Raw genomic sequence first — 27,965 nt, 5'->3', positions numbered from 1 at the left:
CACCCCATTATTTAATTTTCACAATGATCCTGGTAGGTAGATGCTATTATTAACCCATTTTTTTCAGATGAAGAAAATGAAACTGCTAGTTTATGTAACTTGCCAAGTCCACAGAGCTAGCAATTATTTGAGGAAAGATTTGAAGTTAGATTTTCCTGAGTCCAAATACAGTACTGTATCTACTCTGCCACCTAGCTATGTCAAAATCATTATCATTATCAGGGACTGGATTACTTCTGTAGTTTCATCTTCACATTAATATATTTTTTTCTCTCTACACCTATACTTTCCCCTTTCTTTTCAGTGTCAAAGCAAGAGGAGATGCTTTCTAAAGCTCATCCTTCACCTTGCCCCTCATCTGTGGCAATTATCACAGACTAACATAGTGCCTGACACATAGTAAGTGGTTATTATATGTTGTTTTTAATCTTCACTTAAGGGTTTTGGATTTGAAATCTTAATCCTAAATAATTCCTCCAAGAAGACATGTGCGACGTCCAGGTATGAATCCCATACAATTAAAATTGTTTACTGTGTACAAGTTACTGGGGTAGGTTAGGAATACAAAAATAAAATTCATAAATGGTTCCCGCCCTCAAGAAGCATACATTCTACTATTGGAAATGCACAGATTGACACTGATACAGTCTCTCACTTAGACAGACTGGGGACCCTGCTTCCAGGAGAAATCTGTTGATTTTTAAAAGAAATTCCTTGGAGAGACTTTGTATCACTTGTGACATTCTATAAAGTGCTAATCACTGGGTGAGACAGAATCTTTTTGAATAATTGTGGGTTAGCTAATGGATTCATAACATATTAGCCAACCAAAGCTTCAGCTCTTTTTGCTGGTTAACAATGGTTCAGAGATAGAGATGATGCTTAAGGGGAGAGTCTTGGATCCTCTCTTCAGTGTCAACATGTGAATACGGGCTTTGGATCTTTGGCTCAGCATTTATTAGTTCATTATAGGTAAAGGAGATTACTATGGGAGTTTCAAAAAGTTAGGGAAAAGACCTGAAATAAACTTCAGGAGTCCAATTGATGATGAGAATGAGGAACAATAAAGAATCTTTACACCCAATCAAAGAGTAGCCAAAATGAGGTTCATCCTGATAATCAATGCCATATTAGGACATAAGATTGTTAGTAGAATCAATGTTTTGTAAAAATTTCATTGTCTGATTCTACTCTTCTCAAGGACCAAGGTGATAAAGAGAAAAGTGGGCTTCTAAAGTGTTGGAAGAAAATATTTATATTTCTGTTATTTAGGAAGGAGAAGGAAAGAAGGGAAAAAATTTGGAACTTAAAATTAAAAAAAAATTCAATGTTAGTTTTTATTGTTGTTACATTTTTTCTTTCTTACATTTTGCCCCCTTTTGATCTTATCTTTCTTGTGCAGCATGACGAATATGGAAATTATTTTCAATTTTTTCAGATTGCTTGCTGTCTTCAGAGAAGGGGGCAGAGGGAGAAAAATATGGAAATCAAGGTTTTTCAAAATTGAATGCTGAAAACTATTTTTGCATGTATTTGGAAAAATAAAATACTATTAAAATGAATTTAAAAGGAAAAAAGAAATTTGCATGATAACTTTTATAATATTTTAAAGAGGAATAGCAGGTTATACACAATAGATTTGCAGTATCACGTGCAATCATCTTTTTATTAAAATGTTTTGGAAATACTTGTTTTATTCCATAAATTAAAAATAAAGTTATTTTAAAAATATAGTGAATGCTAAAAATTGTCTTTACAAGTAATTGAAAAAAAATGTTATTTTAAAAAAGAAGATGTAATTTTAGAGCTTTATTTTACTTATACATTATGAACTAGGACTTTGGAGTCAGGAAGACCTGAATTTAAGTCATTCTTCTGGCTGTATGACCCCAGGCAAATCACTTAACCCCTCACTAAAAAGAGAAAATGTATCTGTGAAAGGAGTCTCCTCATCCAAGTGTATAGGATACCAATCTTAAATTTAGTCCCTATTGCTAAATATAGATTATCTAAGAAATAACATAATTATTCTGTGACTGTTCCCAAGACTGTCTTCAATTTCAGTGCTGTTTTTTAAGTGAATCATTGATAATGAGAGAAATGGTTATTAATAACTATTGATTTGGGGAAGGTTCAGGGTAGTGAGTAAGGGCCCACTCCTTCCAAAAACAATCCATTCCATTTTGCATAGTTCTTATTCCTAAACTGCCTCTCTGAAATTTCCATCCAATTCTCTGATTAAAAAAAAAACCCAAACCCCAAACTTTGAGCATTATGTTTTGTGGTAGCCAGAAATTTTTTTCCCTGACAATGTCACTAATAAAAGGGTCAAAGTCAATCCCCCTCGGTTGTTTGGAGGAAAACAAACAAACAAACAACTTCTCTATATCCTGCTCAAGCAAATTTCCTCTCCCTAGAGCAAAGGGAGATGTCATTGAGGCAAAGACTTGCCCTGATTATTTGCAGGGCAAAGGAAAAGGGGAATAGTTAAAATCATTCTGGTTTCAAATATGGGTTTCTGAGAGAAAGGAGAAAGATGGGAATGGGGGTTCATTTTGTGGGAAGAAGATGGGTTCAGTTTTTGACATGTGGAAAAACAAGGACTAGGTTGATACAAATACATATACACACATACACATATTCATAGACACACACATTCATATATGCAGTTAATTGACCCACAGTGAGTAATGCACCTGCCCTAGAGTCAGGAAAGGATCATCTTCCTGAGTTCAAATCTGGCTTCAGACACATACTAGCTAGATGGGTAAAGAAAGGGCAAACAAGAGATAAGCATATTGTGATTAAAATTTTTAAAAGTTCTAGAGCAAAAATTATTATAAAAACAAAATTGAGTTCCTATAGGGTCAGGAAGAATTTTTTTAAAATCAATGTTATAAATGTTACATAACAGATTTAGAGGTAAGAAACAAAAAATTCATGGAATTATAGGTTTAAAAACTGGTAGGAGATTACTAGAGTGATGAGGTGGTGCAATGGATAGAACATTAGGCCTGTAGTTAGGAAGATTTGGGTTCAAATCTGACCTCAGATACTTATTAGCTGTGTGACCCTGGACAAGCCATTTAACCCAGTACATCACAGTTTCTTCATCTGTAAAATGAGCTGGAGAAGGAAATGGCAAATCATTCATTATCTCTGACAAAAATCCCCCAAATTGGGTCATGAAGAATCAGACACAACTGAACAAAAGGGGATTAGAAGAAATGGGCAATGTTTTGCAATGGAGAAATATAAACAAAGAGTTTATATTTCTGAATATAAAGACCCATTTAATTGACATTTTTTTGGAAAAGAAGTCAACAGACACATGATCAAATAAACATACAAAAATTATGACCATAAATCATATAAAAACTGATAGCTTTCAATAAAGTGGAACCAAACAAATTATGTGATGACAAACAAAACATGCTTTTGTTCTGAGTGTCCTTCCAAGCCTTTGTCAAAGTTTCACTATTTCTAGCTTTGGTGCAGTTAAGAATGAAAACTCCCACCTCACAATATCATTAGTGTGAGTTGAATTTGTCTATAAGGGGATATCTCAGGGAGTCAACCTCTGGAATTTTCTGTGAAATTTTTGGGAATCTCAGGAACAGGATGATTCAATACTTGCAGCTTTGGAGGATGAACAACTCCATGATCCCTGCCAGTCATATAATAGTCTAGCATTAAAGAAATGATGGCTCTAGTATGATGTAAGATGGTTGGGAGATTTCCATTTCCCTCCCCTGCCTCCATACAATAGTAAGTGGACAGGATGCTTGGCCTGTTAAAAAGAAAAATAGTTTCTGGTTGGCACTCACTTAGGGTGCACCATGGGGTTTCCATATGAGAAGTAAGAGATGAACTAGCTTTTCCCTATCCTAGAATCTTGGCAACTTCTAACATGTAACAATTAGAATAAGGAGACTTCACCATAGAAGCTTCTTGTGATGGGTCCCTGGCTGACATTTCCATTTTGTGTTTTCTTTCCTGAGTAGATGAACAACCATCAAATTTAAGGTAGATGTATTCTCATTTAGAGGTGACTTTATGGATTTGAAAGTTTCAGAGGTATAGAGTTTGTTGAATCAAGCCAACTGAGAGCAAGAGGTATTTATTTCATCAACGGGGAAAATGAATACTCACAGGAGGAAGAAGCCATGACCTAGTTTTGCTTATCAGAAGACCCAAACTTCAAGGATTCAAGGAAAAAGAAAATGTCTTATTAACATTTCTGTAAACTGCTATATGTTTTGATGAGATTTACATACCAGAACCCTAGCTGATTTAAGTAATAGTTATAAATTAAGTTCCTGAATCACGTTATAAGCTATTCTATCAATGCAGGCTATCTTTTATGTTTAGTGATACTTTTGCATATATCTGATTTATACTAAAGATTGAATATCTTTCTACTTTACCATTTGGGGAAAACTAGATATTTGCTATAACCTAAGTTTTAAATAATTTTTGTCCGAGGAACCAAGATGGGGCTTTAAAAAGTTAAAGAATATAGGAATAGGAGATTAACAGCTCTCGTTAGAGGCTAGATTGAATTTTAATTGGAGAACACATTTGGGTCCAAATACTACAGCCCCTTGTTCCAACAGCAGTTTCTTACTGTTATGTGTGGAAAGTGGGGAAAGAAGGTAAGGGAATAAATATTTATATAGCTCGTCCTTTATGGCAGGCACGGTGCTAAGTGCTTTACAAATATTTCATTTGGTCCTATTATATATATGTCATTATTCCCATTTTATAGTTGAAGAAAATAAAGTAAACTGAGGTTAAGTGGCTTATTCAGCGTCACACAGCTAATAAATGTCTGAGGCTGGATTTCAATTCAGGTTTTCCTGATTTCAGGCCCATGGCTCTACCCTCTCTGTTCCCTAACTGCCCTACGGCTTGAAAAATGTCATTTGAATTTTGAGGATCTGATTTAAACTAACCATAAGTGTTTAATCTCTCCTTTAGAAATTCTATACATGCTTGGGGCTCATTTAAGTTTGTCACCTTTCTTTTTGAATTAAGCTGTCCCAAACATTGGCTTACAAAGAAGTGAATAATGTATAAAAAAGCATCTATTAAACAAGTTAATAAAATCAATCAATTACATTTAGTAAGCACCTAAAACAAACCACGCACTATGCTAAGCACCAGGAATAGGAAAAGAGGCAAAAGCCAGACAAATGAGGAAGGCATGGAAAACAACTAGAGAAAATGCTTGGAGCTGAAGGATGGATGTCTATTCAGGAACAGGAAGGAGGCTGTGGTACTATATTGAAGAATAGCTGGTATAGCAGGGAGTAAGGTATAAGACTAGAAAGGTATGTGTGAGGGGAGCAGGAGAGATCTAGGTTATGGAGGGTTTTGAATGTTAAACAGAGGGTTTTTGTATTTTATTTCTTGGGGTATTAGAGAGTCAAGGGAGTTTATTGAGTAGGTAGGTAACAATCAGACTTATGTCTTAGGAGAATCACTTTGATGGTTGAATGGAAGATGGGTTATAAAGAGGAGAGATTCAAAACAGACAGACCTTCTGGGTGCAAGGTGACGAAGGCCCGTAACAGATTGGAGACAGTATCAGAAGAGAGAAGGGAATGTTTTTGAGAGATGTTGCAAAGGTAGAGTCAATAAATCTTTAGAAGAAATTATATATGATGGCAGGGTCAGAAATAGTAAGGAATTGAGTTTGACCTAAATTGTGAGGGACTGGGAGGATGGCTTTGTCATCCACAGTAATAGGAAGTTAGGAGGAGGGATGATTTAGGGGAAAAGACAATGAGTTCAGTTTTGGACAAGTTGAGTTTATGATATTGACTAGATATTCAGTTTAAAATGTAGGAAAAGCAGTTGGAGGTGTGAGATTAGAAGTCAGCAGAAAGATTGAGGTTGAGCATGATTACACTGAAATAATAATTAAATCCATTATGTGAAGTAGTATAAAGAAAGAAAAGAAGATGGCTTAAGGACAGAAGGGGTTTGTAGGATATCTATGGTTAGAGGGAATGATTTGGATGAGAATCCAGAAAAGAAAACTGGTCTATAGAGAACATGAGAGGCTCTATTAAACATAACATGGTCTATAGAGAACATTTAATAGAGACCATTGGATTTGGCCATTAAGAGATTACAGGTAACTTTGAAGAGAGCAATTTCGATTAAATGTTGAGGTTGCAGGCTGAATTGTAATAATTTGAGAAAGAAGGAGGAGAGAAAGTGAAGCTACCTAATATAAATTGCCTTTTCAAGTAATTTACTCACAAAGGTCAGAAAAACTATGGGATAATAGGGATAAAAAGGATCAAGCATGGGCTTTTTGAAGCTGCAAGGAGATAGAGATGGGTATATTTGTAAGATGGGGAGGAGTCAATTGACAATAAATTATAATATTAGGATGACAGGGGAGGCAATCTGTTGGATGAGATGGGATGGAATTGGATTGTATATGGAGATTGAAGTGTAAAGGAGAGGGCCACCTCTTCATGTGAAACAAGGGTAAAGGAGAAGATAGGGACACAAGGCATCTGAGTGATAAGATATGAGGAATAGAGAAGAAAAGGGATTTCATGGTAAATGATGAATACTTTTGCTGTAAAATATGAAATAAGGTTTTTAGCTGAGAGGAAAAAGAAAAGAGAAGCAATGGGAAATTTGAGGAGGGTTGAAAAGTTTGAAAGATTTACTGAGGAAACTGAGGAAAATTGATAAGGGAGGTATAGTAGGATTGCCTAGCAACAGTGAATACCCTTTGGGGTTTCATAAAATAAATCTGACCCAATCAGAAGAATTTCATGATTTTTTTTTCCTTCACTTGATTCAGCAGCATATATTTAGGAGCTAAAATGGTAGATTCTGGGAATGATCCAAGACTGAGGCATGTCAGGGCACAACTGGTGATATGAGAAGGAAGCTAGAGACTCAAGCAAAAAAAATATTGTAGAATTGAACTGGTTCATCCAGGAGTCAATGTGGGGAAAAGACAAAAGAATGGCTAATTCAAGAAAGGTAGCCTGAGAAAGAATTGAGGCATCAAGAGACTGAAGGTCACAGTGTGGATGAAGAGCAAGTTTTGGTAGGGAAAATAGAGGGAGAAATGAAAAGGCAATAGACAGCAATCAAAAGGGAATTTTTGAATACTTGAAATAAAGGTAGTTCATTTTTGAGTGATGGCAAGATCATGGATATGACTTTCTTTGGGTATGGCTGAGGTAAAGTGAAGGAACAAGTAGTGGAAATTGAGGAATTGTGTGATTAGGGTGTTGGAGAGAGAATCAATATGTATATTGAAATTCCTACATATGAGGGCAGGAATTGAAGAGAAGAAAAAAGTTGTGAGACAGGTACTAAACTCATTGAGGAAGGAAGAGAAGTGACCTGGAGATGTGTAGATCATAACTACTCAAATTTTGACTGGGTAGTAGCTATGGATTGCATAAACCTTCAAGGAGATGTTGCTAAGTGATAGAGGCAGAGGGAGACCCTGAAAGTATCAATAAGGGGGGCAGCTAGGTGGTGCAGTGGATAGAGCACCAGCCCTGAACTCAGGAGGACATAAGTTCAAATGTGACCTCAGACACTTGACACTTCCTAGCTGTGTGACCCTGGGCAAGTCACTTAACCCCAATCACCTCAAAAGAAAAAAAAAAGAAAGAAAGTATCAATAAGGAACAAAGAATATTCTAATTTCCCTTCTTTGACTAAATGAGTTAAGGAGAATGAGAGAAGATACAGTCAGAACTTAAAAGGGTATCCAGGAAAGGTGTGTCATCAAAAGGGGGTGAAGTTTCCATAATAATTAGAAGATGGAACAAGTGAAAGAGGCAGAGATTTAGGATAAAGAGAAGTTTTTTGTCTATGTTCCACAAAACAAATACTCCAGAGGGCATAGGGTGGGTGGTCTTTGATTGGAACTTTGGGATAGAAAGATTGAGGGGTGTAGGAATAAGGAATCAGATGGTGAGGGATGGGAAATGGGGTTTAGAAGGTGAACTATATATTGGGTTTCAAATCACTGGTATGTGTAGGGTATGAACAGATGTAAACATGGTTATCATTATGTGGAAGAAGATACCACCCCTCTTCTCAGAGGAGGCTGGAGATTGAGCTGGAGACCATGAGATGGAAAGCAGGCACTCAGATAGGAAGTCTTATTCCTTTTCTCTCCAAAGGTTATAGGAAACTTCTCAGCAGGAGAGGTAAATTGAATCTGCAGGAGTTAGATGTCAAGCTCCCCACTGACTTTCCCCTTCTTCCCTCAGGGGAACAGTGCAGCAAGAGATAGAAGCCTAAAATCAAAGGGAAGATTGCTCCTCTTTGCACTGAGGGTTCTCTACATCCCAAATGAGAGATCAAGCTGTCAATAAGAGATACAAGTTGCCTTGTTCTGGTACAGATGGAAGTCACTCTATTGGCCTTCAGCAACCTTCCTTCAGGAGATACACACTGGAGAAGATGGAAGGCTCTGGGTCAGAGGAAGGTCTCATGACTCTTATTCCTTCTGCTATATGTCAATCACTGCCCTATGCACTGGAGATGCAAATAGAGTACTGCACTTGGCGTTGGGAAGACTTCAAATTCTGATTTATACACTTTGTAGCTTTATGACCCTAGGCAAATCCCTTAATCTAATTCAGCCTCAGCCTCTTCAGTTATAAAATGAGAGGATTAAACTCAATTGATCTGGTGTGCCTTCTAGTTTTAAGTCTGTGAACCTAATCTTCTATATTCTGCCCTCTAGGAACTTTCCATTAAGGGGAGAAAAACATAGAGGGTGGTGGTGGCCAAGGAAAAGTAATTTTGTTTGGAAAGTTATAGCAATGATAAATGTTCTTGAACATAGATGCTGGAGGTTTGGGCAAGGCGGATGTTACAAAAAGTAGGAAAGGAGCACTGTTATTCTTCTAGAGGATTAGCAACAAGGTAAATAAGCATAACCACTAGAAAGAAGACTTTATAAGGAGAAAACTCACATCTCAGACAAAACCTCTTTTAGACTTTTTGTTGAAGCTGAAGTCAATTTTGGGTTTATCAACCAAGTTCCTTTAGAGAATGGACTACTCATGTTAGGGTGATGTAAATTGATTAACTCAACTGAAGTAGGGATTGTGTGTCCTCTCAATAATAAGGGCAAATTTCTACAGCCAGGCAGAAAGACTGGAGGCAGAAACTGATTTAATATGTGAATGGACAAATGTAGCCAGAATCAAGTATGCCTTGGAAGGTCTATAAACTGAGGTCTATAGCTATTTTTGTTCATCAAGAATTGCCTTCCTAGCAATAACTTGTATTGTAAGAAATCCTTTTATCTATGGTAAAAAGTTTTCTTTGATGCAAATGTATTGTTTTGCAAAGTTAGTATTCCAGAAGCTCTTCCCCCCCCCCCCCCCCCTCTCCCCCCAGGAATAGAAAAGGATTTGCAGTTGTGTTGGTGATTTACTGTCTCTAACTATTGCCAAGGAAGGAGCTTCAACTTTTGGGCTGGTGCAAAGGGTCAATTCACATATTTCTAATGAAGCAAGAAGAATAGGAACTTATAGTGGGGATGGAAAGCACTTGATAAGCACTTGAGATCAAGACTAATGATAGCAGCATAGATTGCTGAATCAGGGCTATAGTTCCTTGCAGTGAGTCATACTCAGTGCAATATCATTTGCAAACTACTTTGCAAAGTGCTATTAAAATGAATAGAATATGAAGGCATTTAATCAGCTTATTGCAGAGAGCTGGCCAAATGTCTATGTGAGGATGGTGGGAAATAGCATTGGGACTAGAAGTCTTTAAAATGTATGTTTTTTTTTTCTCAGATGTGAGTGGTGTAACTGAAAGAATTTTATAAAGTTCCTGGATCTTTGAGTAGCTAGAGAAAACAAGTAGTGGACATTGTAGATGGGTTAATTATTGAGGACGAAATGGGTTTGTCCATTGGGAGAATGAAGAAAGATCAGAAAATCTAAGCACTTTGTGCTACAAACAGGAACATGTTGGATAGCCTTACAGGGATCATAAGAGAAAGCTGTCTCCTTTTTGATCTTCCTATCTATGATTATCACTTTCTCCCTTAGGCTACGATTCAAATGTTTTCCAAGTCTTTACATTTATAGCTGAAAAAGGTTATTGCTAAAGATGATAGGACCCTACAAAATATAGTAATTGAGTAAGGATATGAACTCTTTAATTTACAATAACATCCTGTTATGGAAAGTCATTTTAAACAGTTCTTTTTTTTGTAATGAAAGTAACATTGGAATATTACCTTAAACAATGAAAATGAGATTCTTTCTGAATAATGAAGAGAAAAGCCATATAAATGTGTCTCCTTTTTCCTTTATTAATGAATAAGAATACACAAAAACGTAATAAAAATTACATAAAAGGCTCAAGCTTCATTCGAATGTTCTTTAGCAGTCATGTTCATTTCATAAAACTGGCATTTTTGTTAATGTATTACATAAAAATGGGATTGAACTCTATTTCTATAATTCAAGTATCCTTCATATACAGAATTTTAAACTTATAGAACAGATAAAGTGGGGGACTTCTTTGTTACAATTAACCTGAAGATTCAAACTCAAAGGATTTTTCAGGCTAGAGTATATCATATTAGGTGGGAGCACTTACTGGCAAAGTTCAGTAGTGCATCCCAGCTATATTGGACATTCTGAATAGGAAGGAGGAAAAAAGAACATGGAGAGCAAAGTTCTGGAAATCATCCCCCTACAGCTTGATCACTGAGATCATGCGAGGGGATGAATTCCCTGAGGAAGTGAATGAGTATATATAAAGAAGGCCAACGACTATGTCTCAGAGGATTCCCACAATTAAAGGATGGCAAGAGTTATTAAAGGAGTAGTCTCAGAAGTGGGAGGAGAAACATAGAAGCTAAGGAATGAATGGGCCACATTAGTCAGCTTCATAGAAGGAGCTGTCATTGGTGCTGAGGGCTGTTCTACAGGAAGTCTAGAAACCTAGAGGGGTTATTAGGTGCCAAAGGGGAAGCTACCAAGGGATTAATTAAGAAATAAAAGTCAAAATGATATATTTAATCAAGGATTATCTTGCCAGATTAAAAAAAAAAAAAAATCAGTGCTAACAGTATCATCGCTTTGTCCTTATGGTAAGCTGAAAAAATTCTAAGCTAAAGGTGATAGGATGTTATCCTTTTTTTTCCCCCTCCAAATAGTTACTTCTTTTCAATAAGGCACTGCATTGTCTCCAGAGCAGAATGAATCCCTTAGGGTGTTATTTACTCATTTCATAGATGGGTGAAAGTGAGGCAAAGGGAGGTACAAGCTCACGATATATTCTGTATTGGAGCAAATGAAAAGGCCATAAAGTGAGCCAATTCATCAATACAATGTCTTTTACCCAATTTCTCTCACAGGCAATGGTGGGTTTGAGTTGTATTAGGAGTCCAGAGTATGGAAACTGAAAGAAGTAGACTGTGACTCAGGGCGTACCCATATTTGCCACTAGGAATGTTGGAATGCGTTCTTCACCTCCTGTCTCCCTACCTTTCCAGAGCACCAGCATTAAACAGGAAAGGCAAACAATTATTCCCTTTCCTCAACAAAGTTCATTCTTGGCACCTTGACAAACTTTCATCATCATTATTCCTGCTCAAAGCTGCTGGTTGATAGCAGAGTCCTATGCTGGGTATTATCTGTGTATAGTGACTCTCATCTGGTCCTACAGCTCTTTCTATTTCATATCTCACTCACTCTCACTTCTACTCAACTTTTCTTTCTCCACTTCAAATCTTTTCCTCATTACAAGTCAATTTATTGTCTTCACTTTCACCTCTTTCTATCATAGAAACCCAGAGGGTTTTTTTTTTTTTTTTGTATTGTATTTAGAGCCAAGGGGCTCGTAGTTTTAAAAAGCACCTTGATTATCTAATGTAGTTTTTTTAAAGGTCATGTTAAAGAAAAAATTTAAAAATATTAAATATAATGCTCTCTGTGATCCTTTTAGATTTCAGAAGTAGGGACTATTACAACAATATTTTACTCACATTTGATTCTTTAGGTGGCAGAATTAAGTCCCTAGGTGCTGGTGATTGGGTTGAGTTAGTTCATGTGACTAACAAGATGAGAAACGGAATGGAGATCTCCTGACTTCTAGTCTAGTCTTCATTCACGCCAGTTCTGTTTCCTCAAAGAATAGCCAGGCTACCCTGGGGGATTACCTAGTTCCTCCACAACTGATTTTAAAGTTTTGGGACGAAAAGCAACTGACCTCATCTTATGTTGCTCTCTCTGAGAAGAATCATAGCCCCTCCAATTCATTCTACCCTTTCTTATCCATTTTGTATTAGACTTTCCTTTCCCCACATTGGATCAAACCATTACCCAGGCCTTATTAGAAGTGGCTAAATGGAAATTGGTCATTATCTTGGAGTGTTTTGAATGTACTCCCTCTAGGAATGTGTCAATAATAGCCACGCCACTGATTTTATGGTCATTTTTGCTCTAATGGCATATATTACAGTCTAAGAGTTTAATCCAAACATCTAGCTGATGTTAAAATCTGTGAAGAACCAAGCATGTTTTCCATGTATTTAACTTATCATACACAACCTTAAGGGATTAAATTTGCTGTTCTTTAACAGTGTTATTTTAATTAATTAATTGTTACACATTTATTTGTTCTTCCAAGATTAAACATTAGCCAGAACTGCCTGGATGATATTTATGTATGACAGAAGACAAATTGCTAAGTGAAGATTCATCTTTTTTTTTGAAGGGAGATAGATGGGAAGAGAGACTGGTTCATCAGTATAGGGAAACCCCAGGTAAGGGAACTCTACCAATGAAGATTAGCAATTTCTCTGCAATTTAAAGTCTTAGAGAGTTATCTAGTTCATTTCAAAGTTAAGTGACTTGCCTAGAGATACAAAGCCATTATGTGTCAGAGGCAGGACTTCAACCTAGGTCATCCTGCCTTTCAGATCAGCTATCTTTCCAATATGACAAGCTGTCTTTCCTTTGAGGAGAGATGTGGTAGGATGTTTAAATTGATGTAGTTCCAGTCAGTTACAGACAATGAAAGGAAAGCATGAGGAAACATGAGATGGGTTTCAGAAGTCCAAGAAACTAAGGGCCACTTTCACATGCCTGGGGAATATTCTGAACCTAGCATTTATTGCCCTAAAAATAAATTAATTCATCTCTTAAAAAGTCAATAATCTTATCTCCGACATTAAGCATTTCCAGGCTTAGTGAAAATGCTGTTTAAATTCGGCATGCACATGCCACCCTCTGCCCTTTTCAAAAAAGCAAAAACAACAACAACAACAACAACAACAACAAAAAACAGCTCTTTCTCATCCTCTGTCTTCCCAAACAGAAAAAACTCCTAAAAGAATCATATTTTTTTCCAGTTTATGGTTTGTGGTGTTGGCTCCCTTCCAAAGTTTGACACAATGCTTGGAATTCCCAGCAACAGCCAGGTTCCATTTCCAACCTCTAAACCACCATAATTTTATGTTATATTTAGTTTTGGCACTGCTAGGAAAATTCAGTTAAAAAAATTCCAGACAGAATTACATAAGTCTGATGAGTGCCAAAGATTTCACTAGGCAGTGGGTACTAGCTCCCTTAATAAAATAACAATATTTTTTGAGACACCAAAAAAGAAAAGAAAAACCCAATGTTCAGTACCAACGAGTTATTGGGTTTGGGAGAAAAAAAGAGCCATTTCATAAACTGTTATGCTTCATACTTTAGTGTGGATAAACAAGTCCACATCAAACTGACACAATTTAGTTTTTAGTTTTAGTTTTTAGTTTTTTGTTTTTTTTAAAAGAAAATACCCACTAACAGAGGGAAGAAGGGAGAGGGGAACTTGATTGTTTCAACACTTAAGGGGCTTAGATGCTGCTTATGTTTACTTGCTATTTCCACTTATCCTGTGAATGACCTGAAAGCTTGTCACTCTTGGCAAAACCAGACCAAATCCTTCTTCTTCCCCACCTATTCCCTTCAAAAGAGATTGGCCACAGTCCAAGTCTTCTACAAAGGGCAGGTTCTCTTCCTCCACCTTCCCTGCCCTCCTTCCTTCCTTCCCCACCCTACCCCACCCACCCTCCTCTTCTTTTTCCTTTACATGCCAAGATCTCTGGCCAAGGTTCACTGTTAGAAGCAGCTGTCAGTGCAGTTAGGCAGTTGAGTGCATCACCAGGTCTCTCTAGTTCACATTCACAGCAGCAAAGGGGCCCTGAGGCCCTGTCACAATATCACACACTGGAGTTTGTGAGCACCCGTGGCCCGGTCCCCACGCCATTTGGTTTTCTTCTTTTTCTTCTGATTTTTCTCTGGAATCTGTTGCCTATAGAAATAGAGGAAACAGCCAAAGAAAAGAAAAGTTGGCTTTTCTGATGGATCATAGAGCAGTTAAATGTTGGACAAAGTAAATAGAACACCTGCCTTGGAGTCAGAAAAACTTATCTTCCTGAGTTCAAATCTGGCTTCACACACATCCTAGCTGTATGACCCTGGACAAGTCACTTAACCTTGTTTGCCCCAGTTTCCTCATCTATAAAGTGAGCTGGGAAAGGAAATGGCAAATCATTTCTGTATGTTTTCTAAGAAAACCCCAAACGAAGTCACAAAGAGCAGGACATTGAAAAATGACTAAACAATAACTTTCTTAAGGGTAGAAATGTTAGACAGAAAGCTGGCCTGAAAGAAGCTAGGAAAACTTGAATTCAAGTTTGAATTCTCAACACATACTGGCTATGTGATCACTTAACCTTGTAATGCTCTAAGCAAGCAACTCTCTAGGATTATAAAGTTGCAGAAAAGATGACAGCTTGCTTTGATAGACTTTTCTTACCTGAGGTTTCCTATGTGTCACAGGTCCTATCTCTAATCTTATTGAGTTCACTTTTATTCCCCAACAGCTATTTTTAGGGAATTAGTACTCTGAGATAGAGAGATTTGATGTTGGTTTTTATTAAGGTTAGAAGAAGACTTTAAGAAGACTTAGAATTCTATGTAAGAATTCTAAGGCAGGCAGAGACTGAAGAGAGAGAGGTCAAGAAACAACCTAATAGTCTGTCCTTTGTCCCTCTGATGTTCTCGTCTAGGGTGCTTCAAAGTCATAGTGAAGTTTTAAATTATTGAGAACATTTAAGCTTAAATGTCTCCAAAGTCTTGATGCAGTTTTAAATTATTAAGACAATATTTAAGCTTAAGTGTCCCCCAAATAACACTTGTAAGCTATTAAGGCTTAAATACTTAAGACTTAATATCTTACAACTCCTCCAAGATTTTGGAGATACTTTGAACATGGGTCCTCTATCTTACAATTATTAATTATATTCCCTTATTATGATGAAAAACTATACTTAAACCATCCTTATGTAATAAGGAAGCTAAAGGAAAAAAGAAACAGACAAATGAAATTTCATAAATTCCCTTAGTAATTTATTGCAAAGTTTTGTCTGAAATGTAATAATTATTTGTTGTAGGGATGAATATTGTTAGGGATATATAAGTGTCAAGACCTTGGCAGTTGTTTTTTTGTTTTTGTTTTTTTTACTGCTAATACCAGCTAATAAAATAATAAAAGTGCTTTAGATTTTTCAAAGTGCTTTTATGCTATACCTCATATGATCCTCACAAGGACCCTGTAAGGCATATGCTATTGTTATCCCCATTTTATAGATGAGGAAACTCAGATTGACAGAGATTAACAGGTAGAGTCTGAGGCAGGATTTAAAGTCAGGTTTTCCTGATTTCAAGTCCAGTGTTCTACCCACTATACTCCCTAGTTACTTATTCAAGAGCAGTTAGCACTAAAATATAATTAGGAGAACTATGTCTATCTATGGGGGGAAATGCTTCATTGTTTGTCAGATGGAGCATGTCTTCATCTGAAGTTGGTAGATATTTAACTAATAATATTAGCTAAAATTAAATATCAATACTAATTAAATACTAGCTAACTAATCAAAGTATTAGCATTGGTCAGTATTAGTTAACTGTTTAAATTATTAGTTGGAGGATATTAGTTAATTATTCAAGTGCTAGAAATTATCCTTTTAATATCAGAGTAGCAACAAAAATGATTAAATTTAAAAAGGGAAAAATATCTTCTATAACAAATCCTTTCATTATTCATTTAGGATCCTGATTTTCCTTGCCATTAGAGTCATAATATTTACATAAGGACTAGGGAAAGTCTTAGAATTACATAGCTACTCTCCCCCTGCCTTCAACAGTAGCACTGGAAAGGATTTTTTCATTAATGTCTATTCTAATCCATTTTACAAGAGCACAAATATGTAAGATGACTTGGCCAAAGCCCTTCTATGATTAGAGGAGTATAGATCTAGAGCTAAAAAGGACTTCAGACCTTTATGTGTTTATTTTATAAATAGAAATCATCAACATTTCTATATATGACCAACAAAATCCAGAAACAAGAGACAGAGAAAATCTTTTTAAAATAATTGTAGACAATATAATATACCTGGGAGTCTACCTATCAAGACAAAATTTGGAACTATATGAACACAATTGCAAAACACTTTTCACACAAATAAAGTAAACAACTGAAAAAATATTAATTGCTTATTGGTAGCCTGAGCCAATATTAAAAAATGACAATTCTATCTAAATTGATTTACTTATTCAGTGCCACACCAATCAAACTACCAAAAATTTTTACAGAGCTAGAAAAAAAATTATAACAAAATTAATCTAAAAGAGCAGAAGTTCAAGAATATCAAGGTAATTTGTTTTTTAAAAAGGAAAATAGCCTAACCCCAAGACATCTCAAGCTGTAGGTAATTATAAAAACTATCTGGTGCTAGCTAAGAAATAGAGTGATGCATCAGTGGGATTGATTAGATAGATAGACCACAGTAGAAAATAACCAGAATAATCCAATGTTTGATAAGACAAAAGACACAGCTTTGGGAATAAATACTTATTATTTGACTAAAACTGCTAAGGGAAAATAAAATGGCAGAAACTAGGCACAAATCAATATCTTACACCATATACCAAGATTAGGTCAAAATAGCATATGATTTAAACATAAAGAGTTCATTGTGATGGGAATAGATGACTGTATGAGTGAATTAATTAGAATAGGAGTAACTTTAACTTTTATCAAGTTGACTTTTATTCTACTTCTATTTCAACAGTTTTAACCTGGATCATAACAGTCTGAAATTATCTAGTTCAAAGCCTCGGTTTACAAAAGGAGAAACTAAAGCCAATAAAGTTAAGTGACTTCTTCAGGGTAAACAATGTCATTAAGAAGTCAAATCACAGTTCTTCTGACTAAAACTAGGGCTTTTTCTAATGAACCATCTGATCAGCACCAGGGGACATAAGATAGATGCACTACATGGAATCATGGATCCTTAAAGTAAGGATTACATGTTAGGATCAGTCCATTGATTAATAAATATGGATTTAGATGTTCAGTGGAGCTTAGGGATCATCTCATCCAATCTCTTAATTTTATAAACAAGTAAATGGAAACCCAGAGACATTAGGTGACTTTATTCAAAGTGACCAAAGCAACAAGTTGCAGAGCTTGGTTTTGAACTGAGGTCTTTGACTGCAAATCTGGTCCTTACTTCACCAGTTACACGACTTTGCAAGATACTGGTGGCTTAAAATGTATATTCTATAAATAATACTTCAAAATAATAGCAGTTAACATTATAGAGAAAAAGGTAAAATATATGACCATAATGTTTTGGGAAAGAGTTTAATGACTATAAAAACTAGCTTATGGGCTATGTGAGAGAGAGCATGTGTCAAGGTACATTTTTAAAAAATAATAATTTTTTATTTTTCAAAATACATGCAAAGATAATTTTCAGTATTCACCCTTGTATTCCAAAATTTTCTCTCTCCCTCTTCACCTCCTCTTTCTCTTAGACAGCAAGTAATCCAATATAGATTAAAATATGAAATTCTTCTAAACATATTTCCACATTTATTATGCTGCACAAGAAAAATTAGATCAAAAGGGGAAAAATAAGAAAGAAAAAAAAACAAGTGAGCAAACAATAACAACAAAAAGGTGAAAAAACTATATTATGATCCAAATTTATAGTCATCTCTCTGGATGTAGATGGCTCTCTTCATCATGAATCTATTGGAACTGGGTTAAGATATATCTGTGACAAATTCTTCTGCTTTTATTTAAGCTTTGTTTCTTTTTCATCTGAATTTTGCGATTACTTAACTTTTAAAAATTAAAGCTTATAAAGTCAACTAACTGCCTAAAATTCTATGGCTACAAATATTTATCTTTTTTAAAAATATAAATAATACTTACTTTGGTAGTTTCTTGCTATAGATTTTGGAGTCTACTTCTAAGCTCTAAGACTCTCCCTCACTTAAATCCAATTCACTTGCATGTCATGGCATCACCTCCCTGATGTTACGTCTTCACTTAAATCCAATTCATTTATGTCATGTCATCACTTCTCTGATGTCATGATTTTCTTCCAGAAGAAAGGAGAAACAAGAACAAGAAGACTATTCCTATACTGCTTTGTTAGTCCAACCAATAGAATCAATTTACCACTAAGGGCAGTGAGTAGCAGAAATGTCTAGTCCTGGGAAGGCCCTTAAAGCCCTTTGTAGCTTCACTTCAATTTATCAAAAGATAATCTTGTTCTCTTGAGACCTTATAATGTACTTTATTCTGTACTACTAATAGTGTGTATTACAGATATCTTTACATTATTAGCCCCGCTGCTCTAGTCTATAATCTATAAAAGATCAGTGAGAGTATCTTATTAAAAAAACAAAACAAAACCTGATTTTTAAATAGTACTTTCTAATGGACTTTCCATTCATGGTTTCTTTTAAGCCCATTTAGAGATCTCAGATTTCAGTGATAAATGAGACATCATTGTAGATAGAACTTGATACAAGCCATAAAGACCTATGGTCAAATCTTGTTTTTGACACATTCTGATCCTGTGACCCTAATCAAGTCACCTAACTTCTCAGTATCTTTTAAAAAAAATTAATAGTATTTTATTTTTCCAAATACATGCAAAGATAGTGAAATCACAAGTCTGTTTACTATAATATTCTATACCATACTAGACATGGGAACTAGCAAACTAGACTTGTGATTTCACTGATGTAGAGAAGTCCCTGGGCAGGAAATTCCCTCTACCAATGCAGATCAGCTCTTGCTCTGCAATTTTTCACTTTAAAGAATTGCCTAACATGTTTAACCTTGAATTGTTTGTTATCTTGGGGAGGACAGAGAGCAGAGGAGAGGCAGAAAAATTTGGAACACAAAATTTTCAAGATTTTGTAAAAGTAGATGTTGTAAACTATCTTTGCATGTATTGCATGTATGCAGAATAGTCTTTTTTGTATGTATCCTGAAAGATGGATTCTCTAGTATTCAATGCTGTGGAATTCTTTATGGTGATTCTATAAATGGATAATAAATTATTTAGTTATTAATTTACCTTTCATGGTCAATTAAGAGATGCATCCCTATACAACCTAATAACATTCAAATATTAAAAATTAATATAATTTAAAAGTAATTCTATAACCAACCTCATGTGAAACAAAAACCAAGATGCTGTATTGAGCAAATTTTCTATTAATTCCTGGTTCTGTAGTTATCTGAAAGCAAGGCCTTTCTTTATTAATGACACAGTAATAATAATAGCAAAAATTTATATGTAGCTATAAGATTTTCAAAGAACTTTATACATGTTGTCATTTACAAAGAAAAAGACATTACAACTTACCTAATTACTCTAACAAGGTCATGAAAAGCTTTGTCAACATTTAGTGGTGGATCCTTGGCACTGGTCTCTATATATGGAATCTGTAAGACAAAAATTCTACTTTATAAAAATGAAAAGTATAAATATATTAATTTTTCTAATTTAGAGATTCTTAGATTTTAATAAGCAATAATTAGAAATTCATTTGGATCATGTACTATCTGGAAAACTCATTTAACCTCTCCATATCCAGTACATTTTCTGAAAGTATAAGTTGACCTGTATGAGTAGGGGTTGTTTCTCCAGTTAGAGTTCAATTAAATCACAGTTTTGATCCCCACCACCACCCACCACCTTTCTCCTTGCTCCCAGTAGGCATGGCACAAGTGCCATGCAGAGAAAGCCACCCCTGGGTATCTGGATATCTGAAATTCAAATTCAGCCTCAGACACTTGCTAGTTGTATGACTCTGGGCAAATCTCTTGAGCTCTCTTTGCTTTGGTTTTCTCAACCTTAACATGGGAATAATAATGAAACTTTGCAGGGTCATTGTGAGGATCAAATGGTATAATATTTATTTTTTAAAAAATTCTTTGTATAGTGCTTAGTATATAATAGGTACTTTATAAGTGCTTATTCTTTCTTCCCTTCCTTTCTTTACATATATATTTTTAAGTAACACTAGTCATCTAAATGTACTCTTTTACTAAATAGGATGGCAACAAAAATGATATTTTATACGAGTTCACTATGGATCACCCAGCTAGATAGAAGATATAGATGATGATATAAATTACAAAATTGGTGCAGGGACAAGATATAGTGGTGGTGGGATGAGGGGGACTTCCCTTACTTCTTATCTACTAAAAGTCCTTATTCTGCTAAAATCAGAGCATATAACAAAGTCAAAATTTTCTTTACTGACGGTTTCAGCCTGTAAAAAGTCTGAGGAAATAACAAGGAGAAAATGACATTGAGGACTTAATTCTGAGCAAGTAAGAACCACCTGGGGAAGTAGAAATGTTGATATCTAAGACAGAAATGGTTTAAAAAAACCCTAGTCATGGAAAAGCTGAACCCTATATAGAGAAGGAGACAAAGACAACACCTAGCTTCTCAAGGTTAGTTCAGATTACCTGGTCCAAATCAATCACATTTTAGGACAATGTCATCATTTGCAAAAAGGCCCAGTGAACTCTTTGTCCATTAGTAACATATAGTAGACGCTTGTAGAAGAGAAAATATAGCCTGATTTTCAAAAAGATGAAAAAGCAAGGGAATACTACAACATGATTACTCTGAAGTTTCCTGGGAAAAAATTCTCTAAGTAGATGATTTGTGAGCCTTTGGGGAAGCAGTGACCAGTAGGAGCTAGCTCATACATTAAGGAAATGTTATGGATTATTGGGCTTTTAACTAAAAGGGGCTTGACAGATTATTTGTCAAATCCCTTAATTTTCATGCTGCTTCCTTTATTTCTTTTTTTGACACAGTTAATGAGACTGATATATTTGTAGACACTGTGAATTGTGATTGCAACAAGACTTTTGATGATGTTTCTTACGGAAAAGATGGAAAAAATGTGTGTGGTTGTTCAGTTAATAGATATAAAGCTGGCTGACTTTGAAGACATCCTGTGTGAATGAATAAATGAAAAAGAATTTATCAAGAGTTTACTCTATGAAAACATGGCTCTAAGTATAAGGCTATAAATGGAAAAATAAGACAGTTCCTGCTCTCATAGAACAGACTGGAGGGAGATACAGACTGGAGATATCAACTGCAACACACATAGAAGGTCTATTGGTCCTTAGGATATAGCAGCAAGATAGATTGTAAAGTATCTTCTTTGTTGTCATTTCCTTTAATAAAACCATTTCCCCTCCTTATATTTAAAGACTTGGCAGTGCTAAGGATTTGAATGATGAGAACTTTATTTTCTGGGTCTTCAGGAGCTTTAGTAGTAGTCATAGCTAGAGAAGCAGGACAATTACCAGGTCCTATCTTTCTCAGTTCCTGTCTGTGGAAACTGGGTCATTAGGAGGTCCAATGGCCTGGGCTAGTGCTGTTGTTCTGGGGATTCTTGGGCTTGTGTCCTCAATAGTGATAGCTGGTTGCCATTTGCTAATGGGGTTAACATGAATGATCTTAGGGATATACTAGATTCTCAATATTTTCCTTTTCAAAAAGGACAATAAAATCTGCCAATGATACAAAGCTGATGGGACAGAGATGGCCACTATATGAGTGAATCATATGCTATATGAGTGGAACCAGATCCACAAAAAGATTTGGATGGGTTGGAATGATGGGCCATATATAAAGAAATGAAATGTAATAGGAATAAATAAAAAGTTTAATTTTCAGAGACAATATTCAATATAGCAATATTATTATATCAAATAGATAATATTCAATATTATTACCCAGTACTAAAATTTCTACCTTTCCTAATACATATGGTATATAGAGGCAAATTTGACTAAAAATGCACTAGTTTGTGTGTGTGTGTGTGTGTGTGTGTGTGTGTGTGTGTTTTTAAGAGGAAGAACCTAGCAAATCAATGTATACATGTTGAGTCATTTTTCTAACAGAAAGATTTTGAACTGATCCATCTACTTATTTACTTGGTTCCCCTAGGAGCTGAGGCATGCATTTATGAGGTAGCTAGCTGGGGGAGAGAGTTAGGTTAAAGGTGTGTTGTGTCTGGCTAAGGAACAGAAACACTGGCCCACACAGGGTTTGAACCTATGCCCTCTAACCAACTATACTAATCACTCACAGTCAACTCAATAACATCAGCTCATATTTCCATAGTGCTTTGTGGTTTATAAAATGCTTTCCTTACAACAGCCTTGTGAAGTAGGTAGTACAAGTATTATTTCTCCCCATTTTATAGATAAACTAATGTATAGAGGTAAAGTGATTTCCTTAGGATCAAACATCTAGTGAACCCAGTGATTCCAATTCTCTGGCAAGTGAATTTGCTTTCTTCCTTCCTGAACTTCTCTCCATCCAATGCACCATGCATCATGCTCCCTTCTCCAATTTTATACCAAATCTGCTATTATCAGGATAGTCAATTTGTATAAATCAAGTAAAAGTGAATTCTGAAGAAGGAGCTGAGATGTTATAAAGTAAAATGACTCTAAAGCTACTAAAAAGATCACCAAGAAGGACCCTGCATATCAATGTTATCATGAAGAATGAATAATAATTCCTTCCCCGACTCACCTTAACTATATTGGGTTTAAATGAAAATAGAAATGAAAGCAAGGTTAAAATATTTCACTTTCCAATTCTATTACAAAAGCACTCTAAACTTCCAGAAAGAAGTATTTAAAAAAAATAGGATAAACATCATCATTTAAACATATGATCATGTCAGATCAGAAAAATTTGAGTTCAAATGCTACTACCTAATAAGTATGTAACTCTGGCAAGTCTCTTAACCTCAGTTTGCCTTAGTTTGCTCTTCTATAAAATAAAGCACCTAATTACTGGGGTTTTGTGAGAACAAAGGGAGATATTTGTAAAGCACTTTGATAACTTTAAATTACTTTATAAATGCTAATCACCATCCATCATCATCATCATCATCATCATTCTACTTTTCAGAAAATCCCTTCACTCATTCTCCTTTCTAATTCTTCCTTAGTAGGATGAATTGTTGTCTGGAGTTTCATTTCTGTTATTCACAAAGTGAATCTTCATATCTCTAATATCCTGAAGAAGGATAAGGATTTATCTATCTTGATTCTTTCCTTTAGCCATTATTAGACACTACTCCTTTTCCTACCAAACACACATACCAATGCAACCTACATTGTGTTTTGTTGCCATTTCTTTTCCTTGCTCCCGGGTGATTTTTCTCAAGTGCATCAGATCAACTTTGTTGGCCACCAAGATCATTGGAAAGGACTCCCTGGGAAATAAAAGGACAAGAAAATCATCATTACAATTAAAGACAGATGCGTCAAATGCCATCTATTACTGGCCTCAGAAAGACAAGGAACAACAAACATATTTAGGGATTAGTTTGTTGTTCAATTTTAGTCATGTCCAACTTTTTTTGATTCCATTTGGGGTTTTCTCAGCAAAGATACTGAAGTGGTTTGCCATTTCCTTCTCCAACTCATTTTATAAATAAGGAACCTGAGGCATACAAGGTTAAGTGACTTATCTGCCACCCAACTAGTAAATGTCTGAGTGATTAGTTAGTCTGCCATAATACTAACAGTGGTAAAGTCACACCCAAAGCAACCACATTTGGACACAAGAAACTGTGATGATGGTATTCATATTCCTCAAAATCTATTTTCAGGACCAAACTGTCAAACACCTAGGATGTTGGGAGCCAGAGAGGATATGGGAAATAAAAATCCAAAATTAATCTAGAAATTTTAATTTATTTAGGACTGTAGTTTAAAAATCATTAGCATATCTCATCCTTTTCTCTGATCCCGCCCACCCCTTCCCCCCCCCCCCAAAAAAAAGGAACCAGGAATATTTTTGGCTTCATATAAAAACAAATTTCCTAACAATTAGATGAAAACATGTGCATGTTACATATACACTATGTAGGTATGCATTAATATGTGCATATGCTAACCTAGAGAGACCAATGGCAACCCAATGGCGAATCTGAAGGATGTTATGTAAATCATTACTGGTAAGATTAAATGTCTAAAAGAGAATAGGTTGCCTCAGAAAGTAGTGGGTTATTCCTCATGTTAGGTCTTCAAGCAAAGGCCACATGAGACAAGTCAGGTATGCTGTAGATGCCATTCTCAGCAACATTAAGACCAGATGGCATCCAAATTTCCATCCAATTCTGAGATGCTTTGATTTGCTTCTCAGTATAAACGGAAGCAAGAAATCTTTTTACTTTGTCTTATCTCTTAAAACAATGGGGTTTTTAGAAAACAGCCAGCAAGTTTTATAGGGGCAGCTGGGTGATCCAACGGATAAAGTACGAAGCTTAGAATCAGGAAAATTTATCTTCATGAGTTCAAAGACAGCCTCAGATACTTCCTAGCTGTGTGACCATGGGCAAGTCACTTAACCTTGTTTGTCTCAGTTCCTCATCTATAAAATGGGCTAGAGAAAGAAAAAGACCATTATTAGTATCTTTGTCAAGAAAAATCCAAATGGGGTCACAAGAGTCAGATAGGACTAAACAACAACCACAAAAGCAAGTTTTGTAAACTTGTATGTAAGCCTGGTCCTTATAATCGGATTCTGAAAAATTGATCTGTACTTGAATTATAGAACTAGAAAGAAACTAGGAGAACTTCTAGCCCATTTTCATTTTATAGGAATGAGTTCTTGAATCTGGAAGATTAAAATAACCATTTAAATTTTCTATTGATCTTGGTGACAAATCCTAAGTGAAGCCAGATGCTAGCTGCAACACTGGCCAAAACCATTTTATTACCTGAGCCAAATGGAGAAGAAAATGGCATAAGGGAAACAACTGTTTGTGTTTCATTCTCAGAGGCTCCTTTCATCTTTACTCCATCTTTTAGATGATCAGTGAACATAGCCCTTGCCATAGAGCTGGATCTAGTTTTCCTAATATTTACTGAGCTAGGTTCTTTTGAAATATTTAAGATTTTCCTTTGATGTGCCAAGAGGAATAAAAACTACTGAAACTAGTTTCTTTTCTTGTTTCCTCCCTCCTCAGTCCTCATTGTTAAAGTGCTGTTGTCCATGGAGTAGAAAGGAACGCTCCCATGGAAACACCCTATTTTTACTGCCATTAAAAAATATTACAGCAAAACATGTGTCTTGGGATGAGAATGTTTTCAGCTCCACGTTCTTGTGAGGACTGGAGGAGAATCCTGCGATTTTGTTCCAAGGGGTAAGAATGGTGTCTCTGTAACATACAACGAGAGAGCTCCAATGGTCCTGCCAGTTCCAGAAGGCTGATACTCATCTAGCAGGGATGGTTTAGGTAACATCTAGATCCATGATCTCAGATTCACCACTGAGTTGCCATCAGTTTCTTAAGGTGTATATGGTATATGTACATATGTATGTATGAGAACATATTTATATGTATACAATGTGCATACAACATGCACATATTTATAGATAAGATGTATTATGTGCTTACAGTTATGATGTATATAGACATGAATGTGTATGTCTATATGTAACAGGGATATGGATTGAAACTGTGGTTTTATTGATATAGGAAACTCCGAGATGAGAAAACTCCCTTTATCAAAGTGGGCATATGTATACACATTTATTAAGCATAAATACACATTTATACTTGTGAATATAGACATAGTATATATGTACGTACAAAATTTGGTTTGAGGCAGCTGGGATAAACTAATTGAGACAGCTTATCCTCAGCAGTGGATAAGGATGCCGAGGTTGGAGTCAGGAAAACCTGAGTTCAAATACAACCTCAGACTCTTACTAGGTGTATGAACCAGGGCAAAAACACTTAACTCTGCATCCCTCAGTTTCCCCATTTGTTAAATGAACTGAAGAAGGAAACAACAAACTGCGCCAACATCTTTGTCAAGAAAACCCAAATGGGGTTTGGACACAACTAAAATGGCTGGGATAATATAGCAACAAAAACTTGATTCAGTAGAATATGTCATTAACATGCCTATGAGTGGAAATATTTGATTAGAAATAACACCAATAGGTGAGTGCTACTAAATGAGACATATAATTTGAGTTGGGTCTTCAACTTTGATCCAGGTAACTTTGTATAGTTCATTCTGGGCTAAGTTCAAGAGCAAAATACCCAATTGAGCAATAAGTGAGTCACAAATGCTTTTTGGTTTTAAAGGCATATTTAATGAATTTAATTGTTTATTTCTTAAATAAAATGAAGCAGTGTTCTGCAGCTAGGGGGTGCAGTGGATAAAGACCCAGGTGAGAAAAAAAGATTCATCTTCCTTAATTCAAATTCAACCTCAGAAATTTTCTAGATATGTGACATTGGGTAAGTCAATTAATAGCTATTTGCCACTTGAGAAGGAAATGGAAAAACCACTCCAGTTTTTTTGCTAAGAAAACCCTATAGATAGAGGTTCATGGAGTTATGAGGAATCAGATACATGTGTAATGGGACAAATTCTAGATTGGAGTCAGAGAACTTGAATTCTTATCTAGTTGATGTTAGTGGGAGATCCTGACCAAATTCTCTTTTCTCTCTTTGCCTCAGTTTCCTCAATTATAAAAAAATAGGAGCTAGACTAGATCAACTGTAAGGTCTCTTCTAATTCTAAACTTATTATTCTAGAGTCTGATAATTTGAATTTATGAGGCTCAAAAGGCTTGGAATTTTGTAAATGCATTAATCAGTATCCCTACAGTAGCAATAGAACTTTAACTTTTAACTCCCAGGCAAACTATATTATTCCCTTCCTTCCAACCCCTAGCTCCGGAAACATTCTTGCCTTCTGTACTCCAAAAATTCTTTCTCTTTTGTGTTATATTAAAAAGCAAGACATCATCACTAGAAGTGGTGGGGGAGTCAATCTGAAGCATAGTACATTACCATTAGTAAGCCTTAGAGGATGGGAAATAAAGCAAAATAAATATTTTGGAAAGGCTTTCATTTCAACCCACTTTTTCCTACCAAGTGAAAATGGTTCAAACTAGTCCTTCTTACCCTCCCCCCTCCTATTCTTACCACCCACTACCCTCTTGCTTTTTTCTTTATTCCTCTCTCTGACTTAAGCTTTTCTAATTCTCTTAAGTGTTTTCACCAACCCTTCCCCTCCTCCAACTTTTTTCTCTTTCCCTTCACCTTCCCATGCCCTCCCCCTCTCTTCCTTTCTCTTTTACCTCTCTACCCCTCATTATCTATCTCTCCTTTATAAATGTCTCTCCCTACGTGCTTTCTTGTAGAGAAGAGTAAGGGAGCATGATCATAAAATTGGATACTAGGAATAAAGGGATGGAAAGAAAAAGAAGGAGAACAATATGATGTTTCTAGAACAGGAAACACATAGATCCAATCACAGAATTATAGAAATTCAGAGTTGAAACGGTACCCAATGGCTAGCCAGTTCAATCCATACCTGAAAAATATCCCCTTTGCTATATTCCCTCTGGTGGCTTCTCATATCCAAAAATGATACAATGGGGCACATGAAAAGTAAAATAAGCTAAAAAAGTATTCAAAAACTTGAGTCTTGTTCTGGCTGGAGAGGGCTCAGACTTGAGAAGCAAGTTCTATGTTAAGGTG

General features: G+C 35.7%; 1 protein-coding gene across 1 annotated transcript in view; it reads right to left on the bottom strand.

The window, feature by feature from the left end:
- Positions 1 to 10,316: 10,316 nt before the first annotated feature.
- MRAS (muscle RAS oncogene homolog) overlaps positions 10,317 to 27,965 on the bottom strand; it is a 110,220-nt gene continuing 92,571 nt past the window's right edge. Inside the window, exons 5-7 of the mRNA XM_003763723.4 lie at positions 23,567 to 23,666; positions 19,763 to 19,842; positions 10,317 to 14,334 (exon numbers count right to left, since the gene is read on the bottom strand). Of these exons, the coding sequence (XP_003763771.1) occupies positions 14,235 to 14,334; positions 19,763 to 19,842; positions 23,567 to 23,666 (280 nt within the window). The 3' untranslated portion in view covers positions 10,317 to 14,234. The remainder of the gene's footprint in view (positions 14,335 to 19,762; positions 19,843 to 23,566; positions 23,667 to 27,965) is intronic.

Source organism: Sarcophilus harrisii, chromosome 3, assembly GCF_902635505.1.
Source record: "Sarcophilus harrisii chromosome 3, mSarHar1.11, whole genome shotgun sequence".
NCBI lineage: Eukaryota > Metazoa > Chordata > Mammalia > Dasyuromorphia > Dasyuridae > Sarcophilus > Sarcophilus harrisii.
Note: the sequence above shows the minus strand (reverse complement) of the source record. Positions and strands in the feature narration are given on the sequence as shown.